The sequence below is a fragment of the Delphinapterus leucas genome, chromosome 6 (genome assembly GCF_059928025.1).
Source record: "Delphinapterus leucas isolate spDelLeu-1000000601 "Yukka" chromosome 6, BTC_Dleu_Yukka2, whole genome shotgun sequence".
In the NCBI taxonomy this organism is placed as follows: domain Eukaryota; kingdom Metazoa; phylum Chordata; class Mammalia; order Artiodactyla; family Monodontidae; genus Delphinapterus; species Delphinapterus leucas.
Genome location: NC_143134.1, coordinates 43,995,698 through 44,023,391, shown reverse-complemented (window position 1 = coordinate 44,023,391; position 27,694 = coordinate 43,995,698). Strand labels below are relative to the sequence as shown.

General features: G+C 46.2%; 1 protein-coding gene, 1 long non-coding RNA gene and 1 pseudogene across 2 annotated transcripts in view; 1 reads left to right on the top strand and 2 right to left on the bottom strand.

Moving 5' to 3' along the window:
* The window catches only part of LOC115803836 (uncharacterized), a 132,513-nt gene that overhangs the window by 35,383 nt on the left and 69,436 nt on the right, over window positions 1-27,694 (top strand). The window contains exon 4 of the long non-coding RNA XR_016393535.1: window positions 10,472-10,535. This is a non-coding gene — a long non-coding RNA (uncharacterized LOC115803836). The remainder of the gene's footprint in view (window positions 1-10,471; window positions 10,536-27,694) is intronic.
* Window positions 337-3,007, bottom strand: LOC149748926 (small ribosomal subunit protein eS12 pseudogene; annotated as a pseudogene).
* LOC111163187 (protein SPATA31F1-like) lies at window positions 19,709-25,903 on the bottom strand. The gene is given in 7 exon segments (XM_022551676.3): window positions 19,709-21,297; window positions 21,300-22,289; window positions 22,292-23,047; window positions 23,050-23,456; window positions 24,482-24,542; window positions 25,083-25,128; window positions 25,706-25,903. Coding segments are annotated over 7 exon segments (3,993 nt in total). The 5' UTR covers window positions 25,850-25,903.

Sequence of the window (27,694 nt, the reverse complement as noted above, 5' to 3'; positions counted from 1 at the left end):
CAGTATTATTAACTACAATCACCATGCTGTACGTTCGATCCTCAGAACTTAATCATTTTATAACTGAAAGTTTGTACCCTTTGATAGACATCTCCCCATTTTCCCCACCCCGAGCCCGTGGCAACCACCATTCTACTCTCTATTTCTATGTGTTTGGACCTTTTTTTTTATTCCACATGTAAGTGATACCATACAGTATTTGTGTTTCTCTGACTTATTTCACTTAGCATAATGCCCTCCAGGTTCATCCATGTTGTCACAAATGGCAGGGTTTCCTTCTTTTTCTTATGGCTGCATAATATTCTATTGTGTGTATATATATATATATATCTCACATCTTCTTTATCCATTCATGTATTATAGTAACAGACACTTAGGTTGTTTCCATAGCTTGGCTCTTGTGAATAATGATGCAAGGAACAAGGGAGTATAGATATCACTTTGAGGTAGTGATTTCATTTCCTTTGGATATATGCCCAGAAGTGGGATTGCTGGATCGTATGGTATTTCTTTTTTAATTTTTTGAGGAACTTCCATACTGTTTTCCATTATGGCTGTACAAATATACATTCTCACCAACAATGCAAAAGTGTTCCCATTTTCTCCACACCTTTTCCAGCATTTCTTATCCCTTATCTTTTTGATAATAGCTATCCTAACAGGTGTGATGTGATATCTCTGTGGTATTGATTTGCATTTCCCTGATGATTATTGATGTTGAGCATCTTTTCATATACCCATTTGCTGTTTGAATGTCTTCTTTGGAAAACTGTCTATTCAGGTCATTTTCCCAGTTTTTAGTCAGATTTTTTTGTTTGTTTTGCTATTGAGTTGTAGGAGTTCCTTATATATTTTAGGTATTAACCCTTTATCAGATATATGGTTTGTAAATATTTTCTCCTATTTCCTCTGTCCCTAGGTTGCCTTTTCTTTTTGTTGATTGTTTCTTTTGCTGTGTAGAAACTTGCTTATTTATTTATTTATTTTAAAGAGCCACGTCTTTAATTTGTTCATTTCTTGCATTTGAAGTACTCCTTGATGACATCCTTGACCTGAGAATCTTTGCCATAGTCCTTAACCACCACACAACTGCAACCAGCTGCTTTACAGGGTTTTCCCTCTCTGTCAGTTTTACAGAGTCCTACCCACTCCCCTAGTTCCTTGCTGTCGTCAACCTTAATTAGGTTGATTTGATGTTTAGCATGGAGGGCCTCCACCAACTTGACTTATACAGGCTCATCACAGTTGGATGCAGGCACCCAAAGATGGGCTTGGCACTGGTCTAACACTTTGCAGCTTTGCAAATTCCATGTGCCAGGCCATTGCGGATGAGGGTGGTCTTCAGCACCTCTTGCAAAACAGTATTAACGTCCATTGCACCTCCAGCACCAGTGCCTTCCTCGGCCATGGTGGTGGGTAATGGGTGGAACTGAATCTTGAATGTACCCCAACCTCCACCTCTGAGTTACTCAGCGGAGGCAGGGAAAGAGTATACAGAAACTTTTTAGTTTGATGTACTCCTACTTGTTTATTTCTGCCTTTGTTATATCCAAAAATATCATTGCCAAGACTGATGCCAAGGAGATTTTCTTCTGTGTTTTCTTCTAGGAGTTTTATGGTTTCAGGTCTTACATTTAAGTTTTTAATTTGAATTTTTGTGAGTGGTGTACATAGGGGTCCAGTATCATTCTTGTACATGTAGCTATCCATTTTTTTCAACACCATTCTTTTTCTTAATTTATTTAATTTATTTTATTTTTGGCTGAGTTGGGTCTTCATTGCTGTGCATGGGCTTTGTCTAGTTGCAGTGAACGGGGGCTACTCTTTGTTGCAGTGCACAGGCTTCTCATTGCAGTGGCTTCTCTTGTTGCAGAGCATGGGCTCTAGGCATGTGGGCTTTAGTAGGTGTGGCACTCAGGCTCAGTAGTTGTGGCTCATGGGCTTAGTTGCTCCGCAGCATGTAGAATCTTCCTGGACCAGGGATTGAACCCGTGTCCCCTGCATTGGCAGGCGGATTCCTAACCACTGTGCCACCAGGGAAGCCCCAACACCATTTTTTGAAACGACTATCCTTTCCCCATTTTGTGCTCTTGATCCCCTTTCAAAGATTGGTTGACCGTATATGCATGGGTTTATTTCTGGGCTCTGTAATCTATTCCACTGGTCTATGTGTCTGTTTTCATGCCAGTACCATACTGTTTTGATTATTGTAGCTTAGTAATATAGTTTGAAATCAGGACGCATGATGCCTCCAGCTTGGTTTTTCTTTTTTTTTTTAAACTAATTAATTAATTAATGTTTATTTTTGGCTCCATTGGGTCTTTGTTGCTGTGTTTGGGCTTTCTCTGGTTGTGGTGAGTGGGGGCTACTCTTTGTTGCAGTGTGTGGGCTTCTCATTGCAGTGGCTTCTCTTGTTGCAGAGCATGGGCTCTAGGCGCGTGGGCTTCAGTAGTGTGGCATGTGGGCTCTGTAGTTGTGGCACGCGAGCTTTAGAGCACAGGCTCAGTAGTTGTGGCGCATGGGCTTGGTTGCTCCGCGGCATGTGGGATCTTCCTGGGCCAGGGCTTGAACCCATGTCCCCTGCATTGGCCGGCTGATTCTTAACCACTGCGCCACCAGGGAAGCCCCTTGGCTTTTCTTTCTCAAAATTACTCTGGCTATTTGGGGTCTTTTGTGGTTTTACATGAATTTTAGGATTTTTTCTGTTTCTGTGAAAAAATGCAATTGGAATTTTGATAGTGATTGCATTGAATTTGTAGATCACTTTGGGTAGTTATGGACATTTTAGCAATATTAATATGCCAATCCAAGAGCACAGGATATCCTTCCATTTATTTGTGTCTTCAATTTCTTTCATCAGTGTCTTATAGTTTTCAGTGTATAGGTCTTTCACCTCCTTGGTTAAATTTATTCCTAAGTATTTTATTGTTATTGATGCTGTTGTAAATGGGATTGTTTCTTAATTTTTTTCCAGATAGTTTGCTGTTAGTGTATAGAAATGCAACTGGTTTTTGTATGTTGATTTTGTATTCTGCAAATTTACTGAATTTGTTTCTTAGTTCTAACAGTTTTTTGGTGAAGTGTTTGGGATTTTATGTACATATATAAGTTTTCTTGCCTAATTTCTCTGGCTAAGACTTCTAGTCCTAAGTCGAATAGAAGTGGTGATAATAAACACTCGTCTTTTGTTCTTAATCATATGAGAAAAGCTTTCAGCTTTTCACATTTGAGTATGATGTTAGCTGAAGGCTTGTCATACATGGCTTTTATTATGTTGAAGTGCGTTCCTTCTGTACCCACTTTATTGAGAGTTTTTATCATAAATGGGTGTTAAAACTTGTCAAATGCTTTTTCTTCATCTATTGAGATGATCATATGATTTTTATTCTTCAATTTGTTAATGTGGTGTATCACATTGATTGATTTGTGGATGTTGAACCATCCTCATATCCCTGGAATAAATCTCACTTGATTGCCATGTATGACTCTTTTAATCTGCTGTTGACTTTGGTTTTCTAGTATTTTGTTGAGACTTTTTACGTCTATGTTCATCAGGGATATTGACCTGTACTTTTATTTTCTTGTAGTGTCCTTGTCTGGCTTTGGTATCAGGGTAATGCTGCCCTCATAAAATGAGTTAGGGAATGTTTCCTCCTCTTCAGTTTTTTGGAAGAGTTTGAGAAGGATTGATGCTAATTCTTCTTTAAATGTTTGGAAGAAAAAAAATATTTGGTAGAATTCACTAGTGAAGTCATCTGGTCCTGGGTTTTTCTTTGTTGGGATGTTTTCATTACTGATTGAATCTCCTTACTTGTTATAGATCTATTTAGATTTTCTATTTATTCTTGAGTAAGTTTTGATAATTTTTGTGTTTCTGGACTTTATCCATTTCATCTAGATTACCCAATTTGTTGATGTACAATTGTTCATAGTATCCTCTCATAACACTTTTCATGTCTATGAAATTGTAGTAATGCTCCCAGTTTCATTTCTGATTTTACTAATTTGAATCTTCTTTCTTTTTCCTTAGTCAGTCTAACCTCAGTTGTGTCAGTTTTGTTGATCTTGTCAAAGAACCATCTTTTTGTTTTGTTTATTTTTCTCTATTTTTTGTATTCTCTATTTCATTTGTCTCTGCTTTAATCTGTATTAGTTCCTTCTTTCTGCTATTTTTGGGTTTGGTTTTATTGACTTTTTCTAATCTCTTAAAGTGTACAGTTAGGTTATTGATTTGAAATCTTTTTATTTATTTATTTATTTATTTGGCTGCATTGGGTCTTAGTTGTGGCACGCAGGGTCTTTGCTGAGGCGTGCGGGATCTTTTTGTTGCGGCTTGGGCTCTTCATTGCAGTGCGCAGGCTTCTCTCTAGTTGTGGTGTGTGGGTTTTCTCTCTCTGGTTGTGGTGTGCAGGGCACGTGGGCTCTGTAGTTATGGCACTCGGGGTCCAGAGCATGTGGGCTCTGTGGTTTGTGGCACGTGGACCCTCTCATTGAGGTGCACAAACTCAGTAGTTGTGGCGCATGGGCTTAGTTGCCCTGCAGCATGTGGGATCTTAGTTCCCTGACCAGGGAATTGAACCCACGTCCCCTGCACTGAAAGGTGGATTCTTTACCACTGGACCACCAGGGAAGTCCCTGAAATCTTTTTTAAATGTAGACATTTACAGCTATAAATTTTCCTGTTAGCACTGCTTTCACTGGATCTCAAAAGTTTTGGTATATTATGTTTTTGTTTTCATTTGTCTCAGAGTATTTTCTAATTTGCCTTGTGATTTCTTCTTTGATGCATCGTTTGAGTGTGTTGTTCAATTTCCATATATTTCTGAATTTTTCACTTTTCCTTTTGTTACTGATATCTAGTTTTATTCTATTGTGATCAGAAAAGATACTCTGTATGATTTCAGTCTTAAAATTTTATTTAGACTTGTTTTGTGGCCTATCATATCGTCTATCCTAGAGAACGTTCCATGGGAACTTCAGAAGAATACATATTCTCCTGTTGTTGGGCAGAGTGTTTTTTTTTTTTTTTTTTTTTTGGGCAGAGTGTTTTTGGTGTGTATATCTATTAGGTCTAATTCATTTATAGTGTTGCTCAAGTTCTCTGTTTCCTTCTTGATCTTCTGTCTGGTTATTCTATCCATTATTGAAAGTGAGATATTAAATTCTAAAACTATTATTGTAGAACTGTCAACTCTCCTCTTTGATTCTGTCAATTTTTGCTTTATATATTATGAGGCTTGGCTGTCAGTTGTTTATAATTTTTGTATCTTGCTGTATCAAACATTTTATCAATATATAATGTCCTTTTGGTCTCTTATAACCTTTTTTGACAAAAAGTGTATTTTGTCTGACAGTAATATAGCTACCACAGCTCTCTTTTGGTCACTAGTTGCATGGGATATTGTTTTCCATCCTTTTACTTTAAAGCTCTGTATTTGTATCTCAAGTTAGTCTCTTGTAGATAGCATATAGATGGATCATGCTTTTTTTTTTTATCCATTCTGATAATCTCTGCCTTTTAATTAGAGAGTTGAACTCAGTTACTTTATTTTTTCATGTTGTTTATTTTTTCTTCCAGTTTCATTGAGATAAAATTGACATACAGCACTGTATAAGTTTAAGGTGTACAGCATAATGATTTGACTTACATACATCATGAAACGATTACCACAAATAGTTTACTGGATACCCATCATCTCATATAGATACAAAATTAAAGAAATAGAAAAAAATTTTTTTCTTTGTGATGAGAACTCTTAGGATTTACTCTTAACAACTTTCATATACAACATATAGTAGTGTTATGCAGTTATGTGATGTACAACATAATTAATATAACTGAAATTTTGTACCTTTTGAATACCCTCATCCAATCCCCCCTTCCCACACCCCCACCTCTGGTAACCACAAATCCAGTCTCTTTTTCTATGAGTTTTTTTTGAATTACAACTGACCTACAACACTATGTTAGTTCCTGGTGCGGGAACTATTTCTATACATTTCAAAATGATCACCACAATAAGTCTAGTTACCATCTGTCACCATACAAAATATTACATAATTATTGATTATATTGACACTGTACATTTCATACTCGTGACTCTTTTATTTAAATCACTTATAAGGAAGGATTTATTTCTGTCAATTAGCTATTTGTTTTCTGTATGTCTTATATGATTTTGTTCCTCATTTCCTCCATTACTGCCTTTCTTTGTATTCAGTTGATTTTTTTAGTGTACCATTTTGATTCCCTTCTTTTTCCTTTTCTGTATATTTTTAAGTTATTTTCTTAGTAGTTACTTTGAAGATTGAAATTAACATCTTAAACTTATAATAATCTAGTTTGAATAATACCAACTTTGTTCCAATAGTACAAACAAATAGTACTCTGCTCCTATACATCTTAGTTCTACCTCCTTTATATAGTTATTGTCACAGATTACATCTTTATATATTGTGTACCCATTAACATCAATTTATAATTATTATTTATGCCTTTTAATTCTCAAAGGAAAAAAAGAGGAGTTATAAACCAAAAATATAATATACTATCTTTTATATTTACCTATGTGGTTATCTTTGCCAGAGGTCTTTATTTTTTTGTATTGCTTCAGGTTACCATTTATTGTCCTGTCCTTTCATCCTGAAGGATTCCCTTTAGCATTTCTCAGAGGCAAGTCTACTGGTAATGAACTTCCTGTACTTTTGTTTATCTGGAAATGTCTTAATTTTTCCTTAATTCTTGAAGGATGGTTTTTCCAGATACAGAATTCTTGTTTGATAGTTTTTTCTTTCAAGATTTTAAATATATCATCCTACTGCTTTCTGGCCTCCATAGTTTCAGAGAAGAAATCAACTGTTAATATTACTGAGAATACCTTGTATATAGTGAGTCACTTCTCTCCTCTGCTTTCAAAATTTCAAGATTATCTTTGGGTTTCAACAAATTGACTATAATGTGTTTTGGTATGGATCTCTTTGAGTTTATTCTGCTTAGAATTTTTTGAACTTCGTGGATATGTATATTCATGCCTTCATCAGATTTGGGATGTTTTCAGCCATTATTTCTTCAAAAACTTTTTTTATGCTCTGTTCTCTCTCTCATGGGACTCCTGTGGTGAGTATGTTAGATGATATCCCATAGGTCTCTCAGACTTTGTTCGTTTTTCTTTATCTTTTTATCCTGCTCCTCAGACTCAATAACTTTAATTGCCTTATCTTCATATATGCTGATTCTTTCTTCTGCCTTCTCAAATTTGTTGTTGAACTCCCTCAGTGAATTTTTTCACTTTGGTTATTGTATTTTTGGCTCTAGAATTTAGTTGTTTGCCCATGGTTTCCTTCAGCTCTTTGAGCATATTTAAGACAGTTAATTTAAAGTCTTCATCTAATATGTCCAATGTGTGGGCTTCCTTAGGGATGGTTTTTGTCAAATTCTTTTTTTTCCTGTGAATGGGTCATACTTCCCTGTTTCTTTGTATGCTTTGTTAATTTTTTGTTGAGAACTATACATTCTGAGTATTAAAATGTAGTGTCTTTGGAAATCTGATTCTTCCACTCCTTAGGGGTTTCAGATATTTACTTGTTGAGGGCTGTAGCTGTCCATTTTGACTTTTCCAAATAAGTTTTGCCAAGTGTATTCTTTGTTGTGTGTGGTCCCTGAGGTTTCTGTTCTCTTACTTCTGTGGTCAGCCAATGACCTGATAAAGATTTCTCTCCCCCTCTCCCACAAAAGAGTTATGTCCCCTTAAATATTCTGATATATGCCACTGTGGAAGCTACTGCAGCCCCAAAGGGCTAAAACCAAGGCAAGCATCTGCACCTATCTCTCCGGGAACCCCCAGACCGACCAAAATGTAAAACCCCCAATATTTGGAGGACAAGGTTCTCTGCCACCAGCCAGCCACTCCGGGAATGTGGGCTGCCGTCCCTACAGCATTGACTAGTAGCTAGTCCATGCATGATGTTCTCTTATGAAAGATCAACATCCTCTGCCTTCATCAAGCACTCCCCCGATTGTTATGTGCCCAGCTAGGTTCCAGAATTCTGAAATAGGTGATTCAAATTGCTCTTTTCAGCTCAGTGGTTGCTTCGGTGGAGGGACTGACCCTAGAGCTTTCTAGTCTGACATTTTTCATGCTGTCATTCCTGTATTTAATTTCTAACATTTTAAATCTTTTATCCATTTGGAATTTTTAAACATTTATTTATTTATTTAATTTTGGCTTCACTGGGTCTTTGTTGCTGTGCAGGCTTTCTTTAGTTGCAGCGAGCGGGGGCTACTCTTTGTTGTGGTGCATGGGCTTCTCATTGTGGTGGCTTCTTTTGTTGCAGAGCATGGGCTCTAGGTACGCAGGCTTCAATAGTTGTGGCACGCAGGCTCAGTAGTTGTGGCTTGTGGGCTTTAGAGCACAGGCTCAGTTGTTGTGGCGCACAGGCTTAGTTGCTCTGCAGCATGTGGGATCTTCCTGGACCAGGGCTTGAACCTGTGTCACCTGCATTGGCAGGCAGATTCTTAACCACTGTGCCACCAGGGAAGCCCTCCATTTGGAATTTATGCTGGAGTGTAGTGTGTGAGGATTATCAGGTCCTGACTTAGAATCTATGTTTAAAACCAGCGTAGAAACCCAGAGTTGTGATCACCAGGTTAGGACTGGAAAATCCATCTGGTTCCCAGAGTGCTAAACCCAGCGTGCCCCTCACCACCAGGCTCACCCCAGCTTTATGGAAATGTGAGACCATAGGGAGATATAGAGAGGACAGATTGGGAGGGATGCAGTCAGGACAGCATGGGCCAGGTACAAGATAGTGATAGAAAGATTGTGCCCATAATAGGGGTGTTGCTATTGGGGAAGGTTGGGATGCAGAGGGGATGGGGATTGGAGGTGGGGATATTGTTGGGATGGGGATGAGGATGTGGTATGGGCCTTCCCAAGGCCCACAGAACAAAGGGGCTGGAACCTGGGTGAATTAGAAGAGAGATAATTGAGATCTTGAGTCTGCGGTTTTACAACAGGCTGAGACCTTAAGCAGGGCAGGGAGTGCCCCAGTTGGCAAGTTGGCTGGCATTCCTGGAAAAGGACTGGGAAAAAACAAGGAGATAAGATTTCTTGCGTCTTTTACCTGGTCTTATGGCAAATCCTGGCATGAGAAAGCTTTTAATTCCCATCTCTAAAATCTCCCCTTCCACACCTGCCCTACCTTTTGTGGAAGTGGCTAAGTAAGTAGTGAGCAGCCTATCTCTGAAGAGTTCCCAGAGAGGTGGGATAGCATGGACTTGGGGGGACATGTATATGATTCCAGAGTCATATCATATTAGATTGTTTACACTGTTTCCAAACTTGGCTGCACTTCAGAATCACTCAAGGACCTTATTAAAAATACAGAATTAGAGGTACCACCCCAGACCATCTTAAAAGAATCTCAGAATAGGGCCAAAGGATCTGTATTTTTACCAAGCTGTATATATTTATCTGTATTTTTACCAAGCTGTATATATTTATCTGTATTTTTACCAAGCTGTCCAGGTACTTCCAAGAATTTGGTAGGGTGGGGCTGGGAGAGCCACCTGGGCCTATTTGGCTCCCCATCCCAAATTCCAGATGGGCTCAGAGCCAGTGGAAGGGAACAAAGGTGGTCTGGGGGAAGAGGAAGCTGGGATGATGTACCCCCAGTCTTCCTGAGGGGAGGACTTTCTACCCTGGCACAGCTTGTGGAATGAGGGAGAACATGACAGGGAAGAGTTGGGGACTATGAAGTTTCCTCTTCTAAAATCTTACGTTCCCTCTCTCTCCCAGGACATACTGCCCCATTCCCCTTGTTTATGCCATCATGAGGGCCTCTTGTTTGTTAGATGGTGTCCACAGCCGCTTTAGGTCCCATCCTCAACTGCCTTTCCTCAATTTGGGAAGCTCTTCCTAGGATCTACCCTAAGTCCCTACCTCTGAACTTGACCCTGTAGTGGTAGACCGGCCTCAGGGAGATGTTCCATACTGGAGGCATTGGGACCTCCTTACTTGCTCCTGGGGCTTAGAACCTAAGTTAGGGGCTCTAAAGGAAGGGAAGGAAAGAGTGGGGACTTTGCCGGAGGTAGATACCTGGCTGGACATAAAGTCAGGGCTGGAAATAGCTACTCTCAGAGCAGGAAGATGACAGGAAATCCCTGTCGTACACTAGGGTGCAGGTGTCTGAGCCTATGGGGTGGAGGTGGGGGCATGAGAGGGAGGCACCAAGAGAACCTGGAAGGAAGTGGAGCTTAGATGTAGATGCAGTCCCCAGGAAAGGACCTGAGATGGTGAGAGGAGTTGTTATCCTTATCCTTCTCTGGGGCCCCAGGTCTGTCATCCAGCCATTCCTCTGCCCTCGGTTGCTGGCTTGGGCTCATCTCACCTCACAGTCCCACCCGAACCTTAAGTTTGCTGTAGGGATCTGGAGCTTGCAGCCCTGAACCAAGCCCCTCTCTTGTCCTCAGGCCAGCCTGGATGTAGACGGTAAGGAAGGGGACGCAGAGACTCGGATGGCCACACATCTGACCTGTGAGTATCCCCCTAAGTGTTCCAGTCTGTTGGGTGAAGGCTTTGGCTTGGTGTGAACTCTCGAGAGAGCCCAGGTAGTGTTTGACAGTACCTGCGGTGGCCGAGGTACAGAGGACCGCTACACCGGAGGCCCTGGTGCCGAGGGTGAGAGGTGAGGGAGGTGCACGTGGCTCACTTCAGCTTTACCTCTGCGGATGAGCGCAGAGTGAACGCACCCTAACGCCAGGTTGAGACCCTGGAGCCGGGGAGAGGGGTGTGCTCACCCACCCCTACTCACCCCCAGTGTCGGCAGACCCACTACCTCTTTAGGACGGGCACCTGGGCCTGGCTCCGGGGTGGAGGTCCTAGGTGCGGGTGTTGCAGGAGTCTGGAATTGCCCACATTGGGAAGAGGCCACATTCCCTTCAGCTCCAGGCCTCAGGCCCATTTGTGCCTGTCTGGTGGGGCTTTCAGGGCAACAGATGCTCCCAGCTTGGCAGGCAGGAGCCGGGGAGGGGTATGGCAGGAATTTCAGCTCAGAAGCTGGGCTAGAACAGGGCTTGGGGTGAGCTGGGCCCCTGTACGCTTGTATGTGAAACAAGGGTCAAAGGGCCTGGGTGCCGTGGTGCTCCTGGGTTCCCAGCTGAGCACTGAGCCCACCAGGGACAAGCTGCCCTGATGACTGTGCAGCTGTTACTGAGGGAGCTACTGCTTCCTGGACTGCAGATGACCCATTACCTTCAGAAGTGTGTGATATTTGTGTGCCCAGCGTAGTTGCAGACATTACTCAATGTGTGGCTGCCTAGGGACAGGGTTAGAGTTAGGACTATGCTTGGAACAGCACTGACATAGTGGTTACGGATTGGAGGTAGGTAGTGGTAAGCATAGGGCTGGAATCACGGTGATGTTAAAGTAGGATTTGGAATTGCGTTTATGGTTCCTGTTGATAAGAGCTAGTGCATCTTGTAGATCTCACCTATAGTAGCTGGAGAATCTGCGTATCTACATGGTGAGAATTGAAAGGGTCTATAAAAGTCTGCTTTCTTCTCCAGCGCTCTGAAGTGTGGGTGGAGTAGGGGTGTCCTATCTGAGTTGATCTGGCACCATTTCCCTGTTAAAAAAGAAATGACAGGCCCAAAATGGAGTCACTTATGGTAAAAGGAAGACTTAATACCTGACCTTATTGAAGTTACAGCCTTCTCCAAGAATGTAATCCAAACTGATCAGTGTGGAAATTTCTGGTCCGCACCAGTGAGGTAATCCTTTCCATCCCCCAAAGGAAGATGAGGTAACCTGGCACATAGATCCCTTCATCCCCTATAGATAGATTACCTAACCCTGAAATAATCTTTTTTTGTTTTTGACTTCCTTGTCATACTCTTAAAAACCTCTCTTTTTCTATAGCCTTTTAGAGCTCCTCTCTACTTGCTAAACGGGATGCTGCCCAATTCATGAACTGTTCAATAAAGCTAACTCGATGTTTAAAAAAAAAAGAGCTAGTGCATCTTAGATTAGGATTGTGTTAGGGTTGGAGTAGGATACTGTTTGAGTTTAAAATTGGGATCAAAATGGGTCAAGGAGATAAATTTTGTGTTGGGGGTCAGTTTTAAGCTTCTGAGATAGTCTGGAGAGGGACTTAACCTTATGCGTATTGTGTGATATTGATCTGGTTTAGATGAGAGCTTTTGGACATTTTCTGGCCTTCTGCACTTGAGAGTTATAAATGGCCATATGATCCCTGAAGCTGCGATCGACTAGAGGGAAGTAGGCATCTAGCTCCTGGGGAGAGGGAATATCGCAGTTTTCTATCCTGAACTTACCTGGCCATGTAAACATCTTTTGGGTAATACCCAGCAGCATTACCTTTATGAGGTACAGTTATTCTGAGGGTCTCACTTAAAGGACTGGTTTTAGAGTTGTTTGTGAATGGGGCTGGAGTTGAGGTTAGGGTTAGGGTTGAAAGGCATGGACTGCAGTTGAAGTTTGGGGTAGAGCGACACATGTGGTCATGCCCTGTATCAAGGGCTCCTTCCTGACAAGTCAGGAGCTGGTTCTTCACAGTTTCCTGAGGGGGATTTTGACAGAGTAGGTCTGTCTGGCTTACTCTTCCTTTAGATTCTGTTTCTGCTGCATTGGAGAGACTGAGGGTCAGGAGCCTGTGGTAAACTGGGGACGCTCCCGGGGGTAGGGATGGGAGTGTAGGTGAAGGACGGGGCTGCTGAAGAGGGCAGGGGACTGACTTGCTGACCGTGGCGTTCCTTTAAAAGCACACAGCCAAGTTGTTGAGACCAGGGGTGTGTGCGTGGATCCAAGACTGTCCTTATTAAAGGACAGGCAATGGGACATAAATTACTAACCAGAGTTTAGAGGTGAATAAACAGACCTGGCCTGAGGTGGCCTAGAAGTTTTATCGGGGAGAAAGGCTGGAAGGATGGATTGGGAATGCATTTGTGTTTGTGGGCCTGCAAGATGGGCTGTGTCTGTCTGCATGTGTGTGGTGCCAGAGTCGGCTGGGGCATGTCTGACTCAGGGTATTCATGAGTCTATGTAGGTGTGTTTCCTGAACATGTCTCTGGGTACTCTGAGTTAGCTTCTGAGTGGCACTGTTGACTTTATGTCCTCCTGTGTATGTGTCTGTGTGGCTAGGTGTCTGTACGCATGTGTCTTTGACTGTGTGTGAGACTCTGCTCTGGCCTCTCACTTTCCCCTGACCCTCTCCCCTGATGCGCCCCAGCTGCCAGCCGTACTTACTGCAAGAGATTGGCTTCCTTTCCCTTCCCACTGTCTGGATTCCCATGTGTCCGGCTGCCTGCCCAGGGCCCTGCCCCTGAGGCCTCTGTGTGGGGCTTGACCTTGGGAATGATACACTCTGGAAAGCCCCCGATATGCTCTTTGCCCAGCTGTGGACCCAGAGAAGTTACAGTGGAGGAGGGGGACAAGGCGGGAAAGGGGGGCAGTTGGCAGCATGCACCCCTCCTTCTGGAAACAGAGATCTCCTTCAGGCCCCCTCTTTCCTCCCCACGCTCTCATCCAGATCAAGTATTCAGGGTCCTGGCCTCACTGTCTGTGCGCATGGGAATGGACAGTCCTCCACAAGCCCCGTTAGGCATCTGGTCCTCTGCGTCCCCCAGCACCTTACAGGCCTGCCTTGTGCTCATTCCTAACATCCCCACCCACCCTCACGGCTGTCCTCCCTTATTTCCTGTCCCTGCCGTAGACACAGGAACCACTCTTGTCCTTCATTCTGTGACAGCCCAGGCCTGTGCCGTGGAGCAGGTGGAGCAGCAGGCTTTGGATGAATGGTGAGGAGCAGAGGCTCAGCCCCTCTCACAGGTGCAGGAAGCAGCAGCGCCTTGGGGTTTACTCCTGTGCGCATCCTGTGGTTGTTGCCTTCCCTGCGTGGGCTGCAGTGAGGAGGTACAGTAACAAAGCAGCCACGGTCCCTATTTGCTGGGACTTGGTGTTTAACAAGAGAAGTGATTTTGTGGAGAAGCCATTCTCCCGCACTGCAGGCACTCAGTTGCCTGAAATGCTCTCTGTAGAATTCTGAAATGTCTCTGCAGAGCCCAGGAGAAGGGCTCCAGAAGGTCAGAGCCATTCGCCACGACAGTATGGTATCTCAGAGGGCAGAGGCGAACTCTAAAGTTCCCAAGCAAGCATTGCTCTATCCCTAGCATCTACCAGCAATTCTGGAGCAGTGAATACCTGATTTTGTGCCCTGCTGTGAGAGTTTTCATTCTGATTTTACTTCTTGAGCCGAGGGGGAGCTGGAAGGTGGGGCTTGTGCTAGGGTTATAGGATGGGATGAGCAAGGCTTCATCCTTCTACAACATCCTGCATGAACATAGGCTCTGACCCTGTCTTCTCTCAGCTCTTGATTTTGCTGAGAACTGAGAATCCTGAAGGTCTTGGTTCCAGCTCATCTCTGTGCCCCTAGCCCTTTGTTGCAAAACTTGGTCAGCAGCATAAGCCAATGCCGGCACGTGGCAGGTGGGATACATGGGAAGGACCCGCTCCACCTAAGGCAGGATGTGTGCACATTAACCTCAGCTTCCCACGTGATGCTGCTGTGACCCTTCTGAGTCAATTCCCTTCATTCCGGGCCTCCCTCTCCTCTCCTTGCTCTGTGGCTCTCTGCCCAGCTCCCACCAGGCACGGAGGATGTGCCTGCCACAGGACCCCCTATGATCTTTGGGGATGCTTTAGGAAAATACTGGAGGGTGTGGCTCAGCAGGCCTGGGCCTTGTGCCTCCTCACCTTGGGGGGCCACAGCAGGGCCTGAACTCCCATCTGTTAGGTACAGAATCACCCTTCAGAGGAGGGATACAGTCATGCTTCTTCGCATCCTGGCTTTTCTGCATCCTGCTAGCAGGACACATTGTGCTAAGTGCTGGGTCCTATCAGAGGAAGAGTCCTGCCCCACCTCCTGATTTGATGGTATGTTGAGCCATCCTGGATTTCCTTAGGAATCAGTGAGGCAGGGGCATCCCACAGTCCCCCATACCACACCACGAGGAAGCTACAGCACTTCCTGCCCTTCCTGCAGCTTTTGGCTCCTCTGTGGTAGGTCAGAAGGTGGAAATGCAGACGTGCCACCTTCTGAGAGAAATGAAGTGTCCAAAACAGAGGTCCCTTCCATCCACTCAGGGCAGCCTCTTTGTCTTTCTGCTTCCCAGTTCTCTCCTCCTACCCTCAGACATCCGCAGTCTCTGGATGGACACTAGGATGCCACACCTGCCCTTTTTCTCTGTCTCAAGCCCCATCCTCTTCATGCTCTGTGCATCTAGAGCTTTTTCTGACATCTCTCCCCCTATATTCCAAGACCACCCTCTTCACACATGTGATCACCAACTTCAACTATTTTTTTTTTGCCCACCTGGGCTCACATGCTGCTACTGACTTCTTAGGCCCTAAAAAACCTCTTGCCATGGTAACTTCCAGCATTTCTCTTCATCTCTGGCTTTGGCTTTCTGTATCAGCCCTCCCCCCAGCCACGATCCTTCCCAGTTCCTCATTCACCCCTTTAGGTATTTGCCCTGTTCTCTTTTTTTTTTGCACTACACGGGCCTCTCACTGCTGTGGCTTCTCCCGTTGCGGAGCACAGGCTCTGGATGCGCAGGCTCAGTGGACATGGCTCACGGGCCCAGCCGCTCCGCGGCATGTGGGATCCTCCTGGACCGGGGCACGAACCCGTGTCCCCTGCATCGGCAGGCGGACTCTCAACCACTGCGCCACCAGGGAAGCCCCTGCCCTGTTCTCTTAATTGTAGGGAAACTGTTCTTTTCATGATACACAAAGTCCCTCCTCATTACTGATTACTGATTTTAGCCAAGGCCAACCCCTGAACCTGGGGACTCACTCCTATTCTGTTACTTCTGCACCATGACATTGCTCTAGAAGTTCCCCCTTTCTCTCCTGCATCATCAGTTTATTCCTCTTGACTGGTTCTTTTTTTTTTTTTTTTTTTTTTTTTGCGGTACGCGGGCCTCTCACTGTTGTGGCCTCTCCCATTGCGGAGCACAGGCTCCGGACGCGCAGGCCCAACGGCCATGGCTCACGGGCCCAGCCGCTCTGCGGCATGTGGGATCTTCCCGGACCGGGGCACGAACCCGTGTTCCCTGCATCGGCAGGCAGACTCTCAACCACTGCGCCACCAGGGAAGCCCTTGACTGGTTCTTTTCCATCAACATCCAACAAGCTATATCTCCTACCTTTAAAAAGCCCTCTTGGGGCTTCCCTGGTGGCACAGTGGTTGAGAGTCTGCCTGCCGATGCGGGGGACGCGGGTTCGTGCCCCGGTCCGGGAGGATCCCGCATGCCGCTGAACGGCTGGGCGCATGAGCCATGGCCGCTGGGCCAGCGCGTCCGGAGCCTGGGCTCCGCGACGGGGGAGGCCACAGCTGTGAGAGGCCCGCGTACCGCAAAAAAAAAAAAAAAAAAAAAGCCCTCCTGATGCTCTCTCCTCACTTTTCTGCACCTCTGTGGAACAAAACTCCCTAAAGCAGTTGGTTACACTTGCTATCACCAGCTGCTCTTCCTCTCTGACTTGGATCCACTCCAGTTATGCCTTTACCTCCACCTCTGGCCTTAGTCTAGTCTTCTCAAGGCTATGAATGATCTCTGTGTTGTTAAATCTAATAATCAACTCTGAGTCCTCATCTTACTTGGCGGATTGGCAACTTTTCATGCAGTTGATCACTTTCTTCTTGAAACACCTTCCTCTCTTGGCTTCCAGTATGCCACCCTCTCCTGGTTCTCCTCCTACCTCACTGGCTACCACTTCTCAGTCTCCGCTTATTGGTTCCCACTTTTTTCTCCAATTTCTTAATGTTGGGGTGCCCCAAAGCCTGGTCCTAGATCTGTTCTTCATTTGCAGTCATTGCCTTGGTGATCTTATCCAGTCTCATGGTTTTACATCTCCATTTATCTATCTATCTATCTTATTCTTATTCTCCTAATTCTTCTCCTCCCCCTCCCCTCCCCCTCATTTTTCCCCTCCCCTCCCTCCCCCCTTCCTCCATTTCTTCATCATTATCATCATCATGTAATCTATCTTTCTATCTAATCATCTCCAGCCAGGACCTTCCCTGAGGACCATCAGGCTTCTTCTTTGAGAAAAGACTGTTGGAAGTATGGTCTCAGGCAGAAGCTGGGAGATTAGTCATGATACTACTGCAGTAATCATAGCAGCAGAGAGAGTGAGAAGTGGTCATGTTCTGAATTCATTTCATAAGGTAGAGACAACAGGATGGATTGGATGTGGATGGTTAGAAAAAAAATGTGAAGGATGACACCAACTCCTGGAAAGATGGAGTTGCTATTAACTGATGTTGTGAATACTGTGACTGGAGCGTGTATGTGCAATTAGATGATGGTTGGAATAGGGAATCAGGAGTTCACTGTTCTATAGAGGTGAATTTTGGACATTCAAGTATTTATGTTGATTAGACAATTTGGGCAGGTGAGACTGTCTATCACATCAAATCATGAGCTCTGTGGTGTAAGTCCTGTGTCTTTGTTGTGTTTACTGTAGTACCTTGCATATAGTAAGTAAGCAAATATTTTAATTGAATATAAGACACATCTCAAGTTTTTTTTTTTTTTTTTTGCGGTACGCGGGCCCCTCACTGTTGTGGTCTCTCCCGTTGCGGAGCACAGGCTCTGGACGCGCAGGCGCAGCAGCCATGGCTCACGGGCCCGGCCGCTCTGCGGCATGTGGGATCCTCCCGGACCGGGGCACGAACCCGTGTTCCCTGCATCGGCAGGCGGACTCTCAACCACTGCGCCACCAGGGAAGCCCTCAAGGTTTTTTTTTTTTTAAGTTTTTTTCTTCCAGTTTTTTTTTGGCCACGCCGAGCGGCTTGTGGGATCTTAGTTCCCTGACCAAGGATTGAACCTGTGCCCTCTGCAGTGTAAGTGCGGAGTCCTAACCACTGGACCGCCAGGGAATTCCCCTTTCTTCCAGTTTTGAGATATAATTGACATTCGGCACTGTATAAGTTTAAGGTGTACAGCATAATCAAGGTTCTTTTTATTGTGACCCTGCTGGGGTCCTCATCAGCTGAGTACCCCAGTAATCCTGTGGCAGTATTCCCTATTCCACAGCACTCATCGTACGAATGTAATGATTTGTCTGCCTGCCCAGCCCCGACTTTGGATTCAAGTACTATTAAGGTATTATTATGCAGCAGCCGCTGTCCTAAGTCCTGGATGTATAATACACTATTGTCTTACTCAGGCAAGAATGAGATACCTATGGATGAGAAACCTAACAAGCAGAGGCAGTAAACACAGGAGAAAGGGGGCAAAACTGAGATATATCGAGATTAGAACACAGTGACTGACTCCATGTTTGGGCTGAGCAAAACCATGGATTTATAGTTACACCAATCCCTGACACTGGGAAACAGATTTGTTGGGTGGAGGGTGAGTGTTCAGAAATTTTGAATTAATTTGCATTTCCTTTGGACAATAAGGCTCAACTCACTGCTTTTCATCACATGATGGACAACAGACTAAAACTCAGTTTATTCCTCTCCATCCTCTAAAAGCACTTGGGTATTGGGTGGCTTCCTGGCTCAACTTCTTTTGAGTACATAGCAAACCAGCCTTTTCTCTTATCATGCCTTCTTCAGGAACATGTCATCTTCTTTTTTAAAAAATATTTATTTATTTATTTTGGCTGTGCTGGATCTTAGTCGTGGCACACGGGATCTTCGTGGAAGCATGCGGGTTTCTTAGTTGTGGCATGCGGACGTCTTAGTTGCGGCATGCAGACTCTTACTTGCAGCATGCAGGATCTAATTCCCTGACCAGGGATTGAACCTGGGCCCCCTGCGTTGGAAGCGCGGAGTCTTACCCACTGGACCACCAGGGAAGTCCCAGGAACATGTCAGCTTCTATCTCAGGGACTCAGACCCCCATCTACATGGTCTTCCTCTCTGCTTCTGTCCCTGCCTACCCTTGGGTGTGGGGGACAAGCCCCTCTCCATGTCCTACTGTGATCTTCATTCCAGGTGTCATTCATTCCATGCAGCTGTTAGGCAGTGGAAGTGGGATATAGGCAAGAGAGCTACAGCAGCCTCCTAGGTGAGTTCTCCAGAAAGATCTAACCAATAACCAAAAGGGAGCAGAAAGGGGAGATTCTACCATTTGCTTTTGATGTTAGTCATGTTAGCTATATGCTGTTGGTAAACAAAGCGCCTCCTCAAGGTTGGAAAACTGGCACTCCCCTCCAGATTGTGGGCATATATAGAAGTCATCAGTGAATTTTGCCTGTGGGATTCCTGGCCACTCCTTCTTGACAGTACTATCCTCACGTCCACATTGCTCCTCTGGGCCCAAGGACGCCATAATAGAAGTCAAGCCTGACCTTTACCTTCAGTGTACCTTAGACAAGGGCCTTCCTTCTCTGCTCCAGTTCCTTTATCCACAGTCCGGGGAGGGGGTGTTGTTGTGTGGAGTGCGACCCAGCTTAAGTGTGAGTTAAAACTCCTTCCCTAGATAAGAAGGACATTTACCTCCCTTATGCCTTCCCTGAACACACCACAGTAGAGAGGAGGAGCAGACAGACACCTCTCTGCTTAGAGATATAGAGTATATTTTGGGTGGCATTCTGCCCACCTGTACATTAATGAAAATGGCAGTCGCAGTCCTCTTCAAGGGATGCAGACGTTGAGGAGACTACAGAGTCTTTCAAATGCGCTGGGTCTTCTTGAGCAGACCAATGTTTCCATCTGAGGTGAGAGGTGAGAGTGAGGGTGGGTCCCCTGGTTGGATGGCACAAGCCACTCGAGGACAGTGCCGAGGGCAGCGGTGGGGGATGCCCAGGACTGAGGCAGAGTGGAGTTGATGGGAGTAGGAGCGGTGCCGGAGCTTACTGTCTGGGGAATGGGGACCATCCAAGAAGGTCAGGCCCACCTGCTTCTCAGTAGGCAGAAATTGGGCCTTTGGGTCCCCTCTTGTCTTCTCTGTCTTAGTTCGCCCCTTGGGACTTTTGGCTGGAGCCAGGCTCTTTGTTACATTTTCTTTTCTTGTGTTAGCCACTTTCTCACATGTGGAGGACACGGATTCCTCATGCCCTTTGCCTTTGGTTTTGGGGTTAATACAGTGTAGAAAAGATTTCATCTTATTTCTCAAGCCAGATTCTGGAAGGCTGGGCCTCTTGTGAGTATAGCCTGGCATCATCTGCCCCTGCAAAACCTGACCTTGTAAAGTTTCGCCCTGCAATGGTTCACCCGGAGTGAGTTGGCCCAGGAAAGGCTGGCCCTATGATGCCTGGGGCACCACAGGCTGGACATTCTCAGGAACCCTTGCTGGTTCTCAGGGACGAACATTGAGCTTGGCTTGACTGTCTTGCAGGTCATTCTTCTCAGAGTCTTTCCCCCCAGGGACTCCAGGAGGTATCTCTGGGAATATAAGCTGAGGGTGATGCTGGGGACTGTGCTGACAGGGAGCACCAAGGTGATAGCGATGTCTCTGTTGCCAGGGGCTGCAGGGTGTCTTGTTCAGAAGCATCCCTTCTGGTCTCTGGGCTTCAGCAGAGTGGCTTTTTTCTCTTGTGGAGGAGACTGCAAACCCGGCATCCCCTTCTCCGTGGTCCCCTGCCATTTTGGGTTTGCCTGGCTCCTCTCTCTTTTCTGCCAGTGTGGGGTCTTGGGCTGAGTCCTTGCTCTTGTCAGGGCTTTGGGGCTCCTCTAGGCTGGGGTTGTTCACACTGGCCTCCAGCTGAACACAAAGCACCTGGGTCTCTGTCATGTCCCCACTGGGTTATGAGATCTTGGAGGCCCAGTTGTGTTGCTTCTGTTTCTGATGCACTGCCTTTAACTCAGTGGCCAGTTGTTGTTTGAGGTGGAGCCATTCTGGATCCAGGGCACGTGGCATATCTGGTGGGATGGGGAGTTCCTGGAGCAGTGTTTTTCCGTGGTTGTTTAGACTCCCAAGAGACTCCTGTGTCCATATGTTCTCTGGCATTGCTACAGTTTGTTCCCTGGACTCCCTTGCCTTTAGGGGAATTCCCAATTGTGTCTCTAGGATCTTCTTCCTCAGATGAAAATTTAGTCTGGCCAAGGTGGGTTCCCCGAGTGAGTAGGGCTTCGCAGGCTCTGTCTGGCTTTCTAGAGGCACCATCTTGATTATTCCTTCCATCTGCACTTCAGCCTGGAATTCACCTGCAATGTCTGCACAAGTCTCGTTGGCATCTTGAAAGCCTGGCCCAGGACTTAGACCCTTCTCTTCAGGTAAGGTCATCTGAGTCAGAGGTTCTACTGGAAATTCGACAGACCAGGCACCATCTCTGTTTTCATAGCTTGGGAAGTTATTGCTGGGGCCATGGCCATGGAGAGAGCCACATAATAAAGAGCAGGCATCCCTGACAAGAAGGCCAGATACTTGTGCCGTAAAGTTGTCTCCAGTTTTTCAATGGCTCCCTTGGATAGGGCTCGGGGCAGCTTAGGATGTTCAGTGTTAGCATCTGGTGAGGCTTGCAGCTGCTGGTCAAGGGCCGTTGGCATCCAGGGTGTAATTTTCTGTTGTTCTAGGGGCTTGCTTTCTGGGGTGCAGGTAAAGGGAGCCACTTCCAGGACCCCAGGAATTCTGCACTCCCAGGAGCCACATACGCAGACAGGAACCTTGCCCTGGTGAATCTGCCCACATTTGGAGTCGATGTGGCTCTGCAATATTGCCTTGGCCTGGTCAAACAAGTGCGGCATAGGGACTGACACTGGGTCCTTGACGGCTGGGAATGGGTTGCCAACGCCAATGCCCTCTAGAGCTGTAGGGTGGGGGACGTTCACATTGTCTAGGGCTGTGCTGCTCCAGGAGAGAGTCTGCTCGTCAGCAGGGGACAGGAGCAAATGGACGGACTGCTGGATCTTCTGGGGCAGGCCCCAGCGATGGTGAATCAACTGTCACTGGAGGTGGAATTCCAGCAGCCTCCTGGCATGCTCTGGGAACAAGAGTAGTTCTTTTGTGAGGACTGAGATGGGCTGCCCTGGCCAGGAAGTTGTCACAGTCTCAGAAGACTGGGCTTTGTCACAGGGCTTATACTGCACGGGGCTCTGGGTGTGCTGATTTCTCTGGAAAACATCTGGCAAGCCCCACTGAAGCTGGAGCTGCCTCTGCAGCAGGTGCCACTCCAAGGCTTCACACTCATCCAGGGTCAGAAACGGGATATTGATCTGAGCTTGTTGGTGCTCAGGTGGAGCAATCCAATTTGGGGAAGATGAAGAAGAGGGTGGAGCTGACTGGAGTGGAGTTTTAGGCATCAGAGGGAGGAGGAGAGCTCCTTGAAGAGAAAAGGATGCTTGAAGGGGGCCTTGGACATGCTCCCGTTCATGGAGAGGCCTTGAGAACCCAAGAAAGTGTCAACCCAGGACTCACTGTGCAGAGAAGGGAGGCCACAGAATAGCTGGCTATATTTCGGCTGCACATGGCCCACTGAGTCGTTAGCCTGTTGCCCAGGCATTAGATAAAGGCCACTTAATTCTTTAAGGGCTGGAGAGGGCAAGGCTAGAGCCATATTGTCTGGGATTTGCTGGTAGTAGTGTCTTTGTTCTGGGTCCATAATGGACCACTTAGAAACCCAGAAGGCCTGGCTGGGCTGGCCGGCCATACGTGAACCCCAGTTCTGGTATGAAACGGTCCCAAATTTCTCAATAGAGAACTGAGAAGTATCATTCTGGATGAAAGAGACTGGTTGGTTACGTACAGGGTGGTAAAATAATGGCGGATCTGGTATAAGCTGCCTCAGGGACTCTTCCACACGTCTGGGGAGCCCCCACCTCTGGAAGTGCATCAGTCCTTTTGCATGTACCTCAAGAAGCCTCCGGACTTCAGTACTGAGGAATAACAGGTGGGCAGGGAGGACAGTGACCATATGTAAGGCCATAGCATGTGTCAGGGCTGTGATTTCTCGGTTCAGGGTCCGCAGGGAGACCTGAGAATTCAAGGGCTGCTGGCCTTGGTTCCCATAGACAAGGTTGGGGTTGCTCTGCATCATCTCCTGCAGGTTCACTGAAACCTTAGGTTCCTCAATCTTGAAGAAAACATAGTCTCTGGGCCCCTGGGCACCTCTGGTACTTGAAATCCCTGCCTTAGCTTGAGGTGTTCAGCCCAGTAATCATGGATGCTAGCTGCACCAGTTGACTGGGCAGATGACTGGGTTAAGGATTTCTCTGACACTGTGAGGATTGCAGATGGAAGTGAAAGGTCTTTGGAGTGTGGGGAACGATGCTCCAGACTCTGCTCAGAAGACACTTTAGACGCGGACAAAATCTCTAGGTAAGAGCAGCCCTGTGACGGCCTCCTTGAAGTGGGGGAGATCAGGGTGTTCTCACCCACCACCACCTGCTGAATCTCCAGAGCCATGGCATCGCAGGTTTGGCAGCAGGAATCTGCACACAGGAGCTGCCGCACGCTCCCCTCCTGAGGAAGCCAGCCCCGGCTGGGAGGGAAACATTGCAACTGTTTGTTACTGACGGAGTGACATCTGCCTCTTCACAAGTGTGTGGCCTGGAGATTGTGCCTGCCCTCCCCTAGTCCTGTAAACCCTGAGGCCTGCATCCTCTGGGTGTTTACTCATGTACTTTTTTTTTTTTTTCCCTAGGGAAATGCCATTTGGCAAGTTATGGTGGGCTGGGCTGAGGGCCTGGGGCTTATTGGGCGAGGTCTCAGACAACAGCTGGGAGCACAGGGCCTTGAGAGACTGGGAGGTGGGTGAGTTCCCTGCTGACCTGTGTTGAGAAGCTGAACTAGGAGAGGGAACCAGGTAGATGGGGGAGCCAATGGTTAGCTGATGGGGTAGCACCAGGAACATCACCAGGTGGAACCTGGACTCATTCTCTTTTGGGGCTTAGGCCGCAGCCTGGTATTCAGTATTTCTAAACTGTAGAAAAGGAGATCCTTTTGGGAATTCTGTGTTCTGGGGATTAAAGGGTGTACACAACATCTCTTGAGAGTCCATCCCCATTCTCTAGAGATCTAGAGAAGAAGGGTATAATATATGACAAGCTCCTGTCTGAGGGCTGTCCCAGGAACTGGCCCCGCTGAAGACAGAACCAGAGGAGGTAATGTCAGCAGGGTCCAGGGGGCTGCCCTTGAAAGGGTGTAGCTGTAAAGAGAATATGAAAATGATGAAAATTATTCACTCAATTATCCATCCTCCTGACTGTAAAACTTGTCTTGTGGCTGAGTGCAAACCCATGTAGAGTCTTTTATGAACTATGCACTAGTGAAATTCTGAATTCCAGGGCCACTGTGAGCCTAGCACAGAGCAGAACTAGGAAACTCCTCTCTCCTGAAATATCTGATCCCCCTCTGCCCTGGCAACGCTCTCAACCAGTGCTCCAGGCTCCACTGTCTGGCTCCCTCTCAGCCACTGTCCTTCTCCCCAACCCTGCCCCAGGCCAAGCAGAGAAATGATCACAGACCAGGCTGGGAGTTGGGAGACTGCAAAGAGCAGGAGATCACCTTTTCATGACAGAGAGCAGCTCCCATGGCTTTTCAGCTTCTTCCTGGGAAAGTCTCCTAGCTGAGAAACCAGCTTACATGGAGCAGGAGTGGACCCAGGGACATCCTATAGGAAGCTGAAGGCCTCTGAATGAGAGGAGACCGCAAACCCCAACAGTTAGTGCTGTGAGGCACGTCTGTGTACCACTCAACCAGGTATGGTGTGCTCTCCTGGACCTGCTCTCATTTGATCTTCACAACTACACTGTGAGTGAGGCAGGATCATCAGATGCCCATTTCATGGTAACAAGACTGAAAGATGAAGTGACTTCCACAGGGAAGTGGAAACTAGTAAACATAAAATTAGTAAATGACACAATTAAGGACTTCTTCCCTGCTTCCTCACTCTTCATTCCCAGGGGTAAGGTAGAGAATTTTGGAACATTCCCAGACTCTGATTTCCCACCCGAAACAGTTTTCTGGCAGATTTTGTCAACTTGGAGAACTTAAGCCTTCAGTGGTTAGAGCACCTGGCTCCTGGCACCAGGGGTCATCGAGGGACAGGGTTCATGGGAATCTCACCCACAGTGGAGGGGAGTCAGAGCAGAGACTTGGACTTTACCTCTTGATGCTGCATCTCTAGCCCTTTGTCTGACTTTTCGGTGACGCTTAAAGGTCAAAGAGAGTGTGAAGCTGGGACACGGTTTTCTTTTTCATGTCTAAAGTGAAACAAAGGAAATATACATTTCCCAGTCTGTTTCTATATATCTGTCTGTATGTTATACACTGTCCTATATTGCCTTCCTGTACTCCACCCTTTCACCTGAATATTTCATTTTTCTATTTATTGTGTGCTTACTTCAGGGCTCTCCACATTCCATACCTCCTGTCCCCTTTCCCAGGACAATATTTTCAGGGGATTTAGTGTGACACAGGAGGAATAATGGAACTGATTAAATGGTTAGTGGTTCTCAGCCAAGGGCTTTTGCTTACTAAGTCCACCAATCAGAAAAATCCCCCATTTTGGGAGGTCAGAAGAGATCCAGTGAGGTAGATTCCATTTTACCTAGGACTCAACCCAAGCCAGATAGAGAGATTCTTGATTTTTCAATTAGAGTACACTGCAGGGATGGCCTGGCAAAGAATTATTTCTAGGCTCTGAGAAAGATAATTACTATAAAGAGTAATTGAATGTATCTTATCTGAGGCTTGATTAGTTCAGCCATGGTCATAGTGTTTCCCTACCAGGCAGCAGCTCCTTTTAGGTTCCAGTGTTAATCCATGGTAACTCTTTTTCACTTGCCAGATAATTAGGATAATAATGAAGATGGAGCCATAGGTATATAAGGGATACCCCAAATCCCACAGAACAGAAGTCAGGCTCAGCATGGTCTAAACCTCATTAGCATAAGGAGACCAACCATCCCTATATGTAGGCATTCAGGGTCCTGGTGCCTGATGACTCCCAGTGCTATGCCTTGTGGCCTCCGCCTCACAGATGACAGAACCAGGCCACCAGACTGTATCACAAAGCCCTCCTGTTTCACAAGGCAGGTGTGGTGTCAAAGACCTTTACCTGTCTAGGGAAGCTCACTGGTGATTCAGTCTGTAAATGAGGGTGTCTGGTTGTCTGTAAGGACCGAAGGCGCCGCTCACAGGCAGTGTCTGTGCTCCCACTTTGTCATCATTCTCCACACCCTCCACCAGCCTGACAGCTCGGCTCTCCCTTCGCAACAGTTGTCTGGTCACCCATCCCCCGAAAACTGAGGAAGAGTGGCTGGGACAGGGGAACCTCTATAAACTCCTCCACCTGTACTGGAAATATATGTGCGAAGCACACATGAATTTAGGGACAGCAGAGTCTGGTATGGCTTGGGAATGGAGAACTTTGATGTTACAGGCAGTGGGTGATGGGAAACCAGAGGTGCATGAAGGGGACCATAGTTGATGTGGCAGGGAAAGGCCAAGGTGGCAGCATCTTTAAATTTAAATATGTGGCAGAAGGGAAGCCTCTATTCTGTGTGGTGGGAAGAGAATGTAAACACTGCCTTCAATGGAGGCACATGAATCTGGTTCACTTCTGGAGGACTATCCAAAGTTTTGTGTTCCAAAGCACCTCTACCCATGTGACAGCATTCCACTTGCTCAGGAAGATGACTTCCTACAGAGATAAGTGGCTACTTCCAACTAAGAATTATTGGAATATATGGCCACTTCCATATATCTACTCTGGATATATGCTGTTTACCTGAGGAGTTTGTTTCTTTTTTAACCTGGATTTTGCTAACTTTTAGGAATGACAGGTGTTTTCCAACCAGCCCCAGGATCCATCACTCCTACACCTTGACTATTGATTTAGACATTATGTTACCTGCTTGGCTGTCTGTGGATATCGTGATATGACTCCAATATCTCAAAATTTCTGAATTTCCTTGAGAGTCTTTCCCTGGTAAAAGTGGTCTCCCAGCCAAAAAATTCTTGGCCTCAGTATCTCAGAAGTTACTACTTGGTCCTTCCTCCAGCATCCAGTCCTTCACCCATCTGGCATGGTGAGCCATCAATCTGTGCTTAGTCCTAAGCTGGGCAGTGTCAAGGGTACAAAGATATTTTAGTCATGTTGCCTTCCTACTTTCAAGATACTTCACTATCTGGTTTCCAAAAGAAGACTAATCCACACAAAGTAAGAGCCAGCAATGGATTTATTTATTTATTTATTTATTATTATTATTTTTTTGCGGTACGTGGGCCTCTCACTGTTGTGGCCTCTCCCGTTGCGGAGCACAGGCTCCGGACCCGCAGGCTCAGCGGCCATGGCTCACGGGCCCAGCCGCTCCGCAGCATGTGGGATCTTCCGGGACCGGGACACGAACCCGTGTCCCCTGCATTGGCAGGCGGACTCTCAACCACTGCGCCACCAGGGAAGCCCAACATCCCATTCTTGAGGGGAAAAAGTATTGATGGATAGTCAGAGAAGGCTCCTGGGTGGAGAGACATTGGAGTTGAATGTCTAAGGGCAGGCTGTGGGTGAAAGGAGTGTGTGTAGGAGAGAAACTTACCAGTAGATGCATGGGCCATGGAGTTCATTTGGCAGTAAGAAATGCAATCTACCTCTAGCAGAGGTGCAGGTGGGTGGACTGGATTGGATTGAGGGGAAAGGTTGGAGGAGCAGGGATGAGGTCTTTTGATGGAGGCATTTATTTTATTTCAATAACTAAAAGTAATTGTTTTTTTTAA